At 35.3% G+C, this 7,795-nt stretch overlaps 1 protein-coding gene across 1 annotated transcript; it reads left to right on the forward strand.

Annotated features, from left to right (window-relative positions):
• Window positions 1-786: 786 nt before the first annotated feature.
• Window positions 787-942, forward strand: LOC120227616 (60S ribosomal protein L39-like). The gene has a single exon (XM_039225693.1). It carries the CDS (start codon window positions 787-789, stop codon window positions 940-942), a length of 156 nt encoding a protein of 51 aa, XP_039081624.1.
• The last annotated feature ends 6,853 nt before the right edge of the window (window positions 943-7,795 follow it).

Consider the following 7,795-nt stretch of genomic DNA (forward strand, 5'->3'; position numbering starts at 1 on the left):
CTGGATTGCGTCTCAGTCTGTTAGTAAGCCTGAGCCCATGGGTTGTAAACTTCACAAGTGTTTCTCTGTCCCCTACCTCCCTTTAAGTGGGACAGGATGGCTAGAGGGGCTGGGGTTGGATATTTCCCTTCCCCTCAGTAGACTAAGTTCTGATAAAACTACAATAGGTTATGGTCTGATAAATTAGTTTCTCTTGAGGGCAGGCCATGTTCCAAAGAACAGAATGCTCTGATGTATTGCAAAATGGTTATTTTCTGCTCTCCCTGTTAGAAGGCTGAAGGGATTTTTTTTTTCTCCTGTATTCCCTGTGAGTACCTGGTAGTGGTACTGGAGCTAAAATTTGCACAACTTTGCCCCCCTACTCTCTAAGACTGTGCCACCCTGTGATTTTTATCCTCAGACTTGTCTACACTGACGTTCTAGAAATTTGTCAGCTATAGTTTGGATTTTCCCACCAGCTCCTGTAGAGCTTTCAGCTTAAGCATTTCTGTTCTGTTCAGTTGTGCTGCTGGGTGCTCATCTGCCTGTATCTTCAATTTGGGGGGTAGTAGTTTGCCCTGTGACCTCACATCCCCCACAGAACTAAGATGAGTTGTTGATTTACCAGATTGTTCAGATTTGGCTTGCTGTTAGGATGGAGTGACATGCCACATGAACTGTCATTCCTTGGCTCTGAACACTTCTGTTTTCCTATTTAAATCAGAGTAAAATGCAAACTTCTTTAAATTCCCTCTAAAGTCTCTTTCCTCCTCTCTACCATCGTGGTGTGTGCTGCTGTTTCTCGCTATGTCTTCTCACAAGCCTTTCAGGATCAAGCGATTCCTGGTCAAGAAACAAAAGCAGAATGGTCCCATTCCCCAGTGGATTCGGATGAAAACTGGTAATAAAATCAGGTACAACTCCAAGAGGCGGCATTGGAGAAGAACCCAGCTGGGTCTATAAGGGATCGTACATGAGATGGCACATATTTATGCTGCCTAAAAGTCATGTGTTCCTATTCCATCGCCCCCCTACTTCCTGACCAGTAGATCTGTTTTATCAGGGAAATGCCTTTCCTCTGCTACGATGCTTCTGCAGCAGTAGGGAGGTTCAGTTTGGTTTATTGCTGAACCAATAAACATGTGAGACCTTTTGACTGAAAAACAAACAAACAAACAAACAAATTCCCTCTAAAGGCATGCATGACCTCTATTACTTCCAACCTAGATGATATCCTCGTATAGTCTACCTTGCTCACTCTGCTAAAGCCTTACTCACTTCTCTGCTCGTTCTGGAGCAGCACATCGCAGTGTTGTGACCGTGCCACCGTACTGGTTGTTCCTACTGCCTTGGACTCCTCTCCCTCAGGTACCTGTACTGCTAGTTCTCTGGTTTCCTTCAAATATTTGTTTCAATTTAATGACACTATGTAAAAAAAAAAAAGTTAAAAATTTTAACCCATTCTCCCACCCCCTTACCTTCCATGTCTCCCTTACCCTGATCCTCTTTTTAAAAAAAACTTCTTACAGCTCTTATCACCTTCTAATATACAATATGATATACTTATGTATTAGATACATCTGTGTAGTATGCCCCCCCAAACCTATTCTTATAAATTACTACGCGAATGTAAATTTCATGGGAAAAATCTCCTGGATGGAGGTTTTAGTCTGTTCTATTCATTGATGTATTCCAAGAGCCTAGAATGATGCCTGGCAGTTAATAGTTTGCAGATTGCAGGAACAAAGGCACAATATTATGGTTTGCTTTTAAGCTTAAGATAAATTTAATTACAGATACACACACACACACACACACACACACACACACATGCATGTATAGCCTAATAATGCCCAGCCCAGCAAATGCAATAATTGTAGATTATTGTGATGCTGGAAAATACTTGCAGCATTAAACTTTGTTGAAATGCTTACAATTATTTACAAAAATGACTAGTGGATCTTAGCATACTACAATGATCTACTGGATTATTTTAGCAAAAAGCATTCTGGGTAATTATTCATATTCAAAAATTTTTGCAGTTCAATTGTGCTTTTATTTAAAAGTCTTTCCTCCCTATGACTGTCGGTAGAAATGTGGTCTTCAAGCTGTTTCTCACAAATCTACACTGCAGTATCAGAACACATTAGTCCTGAGTTCATTGTTCAATTCTTTATTAATAGTTATATTTAATCAAGCTAAGCTAGGGCTTTCTATCAATCTCTGGTAATGAATCAGGACATTTTGATTATACTAAAGATTTTTTTTATTTTACTAAAGCATGTAGAGCTCAGTAAATGTTAAAATTCTAAAGACAACTTCTTTCTAATATTAAATGAAAGATATTAAACAAAAATTTTATAATGTTTTCTAATGACTCCATATGTGAATACCCCTGAGAATGATATTAAGAACTGTAAGGATAATATTCAGGATATCATTCCAGACACTCTGCACACCCATCTACTTAAAGATCATCAAATTATAAGAAATACAGTGTTTGATAGCATTGCTCACTGGTTCTCCACCAATACATTTATAAGATTTATGTGTGCCTTCCAAATTGGCTCTCTACTCCAGATTTCTTAGAAAAAATACATATCTGATGGTTAATAAAATTCATTCTACTTTCCATTTATTACAAGCTATACTTGAACAAATTTATTGAGCATTGAACTACGTACTTGATATGCTGTAATGGAAAGAGCTCCTCAGTGTGCCTAAAGAAGAGAATGTAATACTAGTTGCACCATGAATAAATCCTTGGAAAAAAGGAGAAGAAAAATTGGAAACTATTATCAATTTGAAATGGTAATGATGCATTCATTCTGAAGAGAGAAAAGTCCCAGGAACCCTCAGTATTTATTATTGAATAAAAGAGTGTTTATTTGCTTGCTGGGCTTTATTCCCGTAAAAATCTCAATGGAAAAAAAACACAAAATTATGCCTTTATAATTACTATGACTAATTATAAGTTAATTTTAGAAAGGGAATTTCAGATCAGAGGAAGTGCATTATTTGTGTCCCTGTACTTTTGGGACAAACAGCTTTTCCAGACAGCTTTTTCAGATGTGACACCAGTTACTGATTGTTGCCTTGATAATTTAATCTTTTATTTTAGAATACTTTCAGATTCAGAGAAAAGTTACAGAAACAATTCATATTTACCTTATATTGAGTTTGATGTTGTTAAGATCTTATATTAGTATGATGTATATCACACAAGTAATGAACCTATATTGATACATTATTAACTAAAGTCCATTCTTTATTCAGATTTCCTTAGATTTTACTTAATGTTTGTTTTCTGTTTCAGATCTCATTCAGAATACCATATCACATTTCATCATTATGTCTCCTTGGGCTCCTCTCAGTATGACAGTTTTTCTGACTTTCCTTGATTTTGATGAGTCAAGTATTTTAAGGAGTGATGGTCAAGTATTTGTAGGATGTCCTCTAACTGGGATTTGTCTGGTATTTTCTCATGATTAGACATGAGTTATGAGTTTTGGGGAGGAAGACCACAGAGGTAAAGCACTATTTGTATGACATTTGATGGGTACATTTTATGGACATGAGTTACCACAACTGATGCTAACCATCATTAGCTGGTTGAGGTATTAATACTCCACTGTAAAATCCCCCTCCCCAGCTTTTCACACTGTATTCTTAGAAGGTCAGTGTGGATAGCCCATATTTAGAAATGAAAAGTTATGCCACCCCCATGAGGGACAATACCAACATAAATTATTTAGAATTATTTTACATGATAAATCTACTTATTTTCCCATTTATTTATGTATTCAATCATTTCTTTCCTGCAGCATGAACTTGGACATATTTATTTTATATTTTTGAGTATAATCCAATAGTACTTAATATATTTTGCCACTCAAATTATTCCAATATTGGCCATGGGATTTCTTTCAGTCAGCATCTGTGTCCTTTGACATATTCTTAATAGTTTCTTTTTCTGAATACGTTATTAATTTTTGATACTACCTCCAGGATCATCTTGTATATTTCTTGTTCCAGTATTATAATAAGCCATTTCTCCAAGAAGCCCTGATTTCTCTTATTGCAGAACAGTTTTAGAAACCAAGATCTGGGCAATAGGTGGCCTCACTGGTACTTGAGTATTGTTTCTAGTATCTCTTAGCAACATTGGGATTATGTGTTTATACATTAACCCATGTATACACATATACTTGTAACTATTTCTATCTTTATCCATCTGTATCTATATTATGCTAAACACAAACTCACACTAATGTTGCCAACTCTAAGCCAGTATCACACGACTCATTCCAGCTTTTACTCTTTGTTTATATTTAACATTTGACTTCAACAGTGAGAAATTTGGCTTCCTCCATCTTCCATCCACTTACTGATATATTAGATCCCCAAATAAAACTAGAGTGGTTCCAGAATTGTTAACTCATACACCAGTAAGAAACAACTTTGCTAACTAGAGGACAGTGCTTATGTACAGTTCCTGTTGTCTTTAGTCTTATGGTCTCCATGGATTTCCAGAGTTACGTAGGTTAGCACTTATTTTCCTCTCTTCAATGAAGTGACATCATACAATTGTAATACAGTTGGATTATTTTGTCACAGTCTGAATTTCATTATGCGATCCACAAATGTCAAAAATTTTCAGATTTGCTTATATTAAGTCTCACTCTTTGTGCTATGGACTTTGATGGGTTTTGACAAATGCACAATATACCACTTTGTGTTATACAAAATAGTTTCATAGCTCTTGAAAATTGCAGTACTTCGACTCTTCAAAACTATCCCTTCTGCAAACTCCTAGCAACCAGTGATGCCTTTCCTTCTACATAGTTTTGCCTTATAAATGGAACTATACCATATGTAGCATTTTCACACTAGCTTATTTCACTTAGTAATATTTATTTAAGATTTATCCATGTCATTGTCTGAATTGATGGTTCATTACTTTTTATCACTAATCATAGTCAATTATATGTATGTACTACAGTTTTGTTTTTTATTCACTCACTTTATGAAGGATATCTTGGCTGCTTCCTCTCTCTCTCTTTTTTTTTTTTTTTTTGGTGAACGTAAGTAGACTTACTGTAAACATTTATGTGCAGTGTTTTGTATGGATTTGATTATTTCAAATCAGTTGGATAAACACCTAGTAGTTAGACTGCTGGATTGTATGTAAGACTATGTGAGGTTTGTAAGAAACTCCCAAACTGTCTCCCACTGTGGCCGTACCATTTTGTAACCTCACTAGCAATGAATAAAAGTTCCTGCTAGTCCACATCCTCACCCATGATTGGTTTTTCAAAATTTTTTAATTCTAACCATGCTAATAATTGTTTAATATTACCTCAGTATTGTTTTAGTCTACATCTCCCTAATAATGTTGGGCCACTTGTAATATGACTACTTGTCATATGTTAACCTTCTCTGGTGAAATAATTGTTGAGATCTTCTGCTCATTTTTTAAAAGTGAATTTTCATTTCCTATTGTTATGTTTAAAGAAATATTTATATGCTCTGGATACAAGTCCTTTATTAGATGTGTCATTTACAAATTTCTCCAAGTGTCTTTCATAGAGCGAGTTTGGAATAAATTCCAACTTCTCAAATTTTTCTTTCATAGATTGTAGTTTTAGTGTTGTATCTAAAAACTGACCCCACTCTCCAAGGTCACTCGAGTTTTTTCCTATGTTTTCTTCTAGAACATGTTAGACCTAGAATTCATTTTGAATTAATTATTTTGAAAAAATGTAAGGGCTGTGTCTTAGCTAGATTCTTGCATGTACATGTCCAATTGCTCTAGCATCTTTCAACTTTCTCCATTGAGCCTGTGTGTCTTTGTCAACACTTGGTTGCCTGTATTTGTGTGGATCTGTTTTGGGGTTCTTTATTCTGTTCCACTGATCTATATGTCTGTTAATTCATCAGTAATACTCTGTGAGGATTATTCTTAATTTTTATTGTTTCAAAATTAAATACAATGAGTCCACCAATTTTTTTTTTTTACACTGTTGGGAATTCTACATTCCTTGTCTTTCTATATAAATTCTCAAATTAGTTTGTTGACATCTATAAAAGAAAGTTTGCTAGGATTTTGATTGGTATTGTATTGATCCTCAAAATACGTTTAACGTCTTCAAAATGTTGAGTCTCTCAAGGTATGCATATGGAAAATATCTCCATTTACGTAAATGTTCTTTGATTTCTTCCATCAGTATTTGTAGCTTTCTTTTTAAATGTTTGTTTGTTTGTTTGTTTGTTTTGAGGGAGAGAAGGGGCAGGGGGCAGGGGAGAGAATCCCAAGCAGGCTCCACGTGTGCTGTCAACACAGAGCCCCACGTAGGACTTGATCTCATGAACTGTGAAATCACGATCTGAGCCTAAATCAAAAGAGTCGGATGCTTAACCAAATAAGCCCCCCAGGTGCCCCATTATTTGTAGTTTTCTGTGTATAGATGCTGTACATTTTATGTTAGATTTATGCCTAAGAACTTAATTTTTTCATGTTATTATATACTTTTTAAAATTTCATATTCCAGTTGTTCTCCTTGAGAACATTAAAAAAAGCAATTGACTTTTGTATACTGACCTCCTATGCATTGACTGTATTATACTTTCTTACTAGTTTTCCTATATTCTTTGAGGTTTTCTATATAGACAATCATGTCATCTGCAAATATATCCAGGTTTATTTCTTCTTTTGTAGCTACATGGTTTTTTTTCCCCTCATCTTTTTGTACTAGGTAGGATTTTTAGTTGCTGTTCAATAGGAATAGTGAGAGAGGACATAATTGCTTAATTCTTGAATTTAGGAGGAAAGCATACAGTCTCTCCCTATTAAATATGATATTAGCTATTTTTAAAAAATGTTTATTCATCTTTGAGAGAGAGAAAGAGACAGAGTGTGAATGGGCAAGGGTCAGAGAGGGAGGGAGTCACAAAATCCAAAGCAGGCCCCAGGCCCTGAGCTGTCAGCATAGAGCCCACTAGGGGGCTTAAACCCACAAACCACGAGATCATGACCTGAGCCAAAGTCAGACACTCAACCAACCCAGACAGACACCCCTATATATATTGTTGTATATAGCTTTTATTAGATTAAGAGAATTCCATCTACATATAATTATTTGGTCAGTTTTCTATTTTTTGGAACAGTTTTAAAAGAATAAGTGTTAACTCTTCTTTAAATGTTTGGTAGAATTCCCCTGGGAAGCCACCCAGATCTAGATCCTTATTTGTTGGGAGATTTGTGATTACTGATTCAACATCTTTACTGGCTTTGGGTCTGTTCAAATTTTCTATTTCTTCCTGTTTCTATTTTGGTAGTTTATATATTTCTAGGAATTTATATGTTTCTTCCAGATTGCTCAATTCATTGGCATATAGTTGTTCATAATATTCTCTTATTATTATTTGTACTTCTGCAGTGTTGGTTGTGATCTCACCTCTTTCATTTGTGATTTTATTTATTTGGATCCTTTCCTTTTGCTGTTGGATAAATCTGGCTAGGGGGTTATAAACTTTGTTAATTCTTTCAAAGAATCAGCTCCCGGTTTTGTTGATTTTTTGTGTTTGTTTTGTTTTTAAATTTCAATATCATTGATTTCTGCTCTAATCTTTATTATTTCCCTTCTTCTGCTGGTTTGGGGCTTTATTTGCTTTTCTTTTCCAGCTCTTTTTTTTTTTTTTTAATATTTTTATTTATTTCTAGGAGAGAGAGAGAGAGAGAGAGACAACGTAAGCAGGAGAGGATCAGAGAGAGAGGGAAACACAGAATCTGAAACAGGCTCCAGGCTCTGAGCTG

This window comes from Hyaena hyaena, unplaced genomic scaffold (genome assembly GCF_003009895.1).
Source record: "Hyaena hyaena isolate Hyena2069 unplaced genomic scaffold, ASM300989v1 scaffold_2581, whole genome shotgun sequence".
NCBI lineage: Eukaryota > Metazoa > Chordata > Mammalia > Carnivora > Hyaenidae > Hyaena > Hyaena hyaena.

What these genes read in the sequence shown, in the direction of transcription:
- LOC120227616 (XM_039225693.1), top strand. Translation starts at nt 787, where the DNA reads ATGTCTTCTCACAAGCCTTTCAGGATCAAGCGATTCCTGGTCAAGAAA.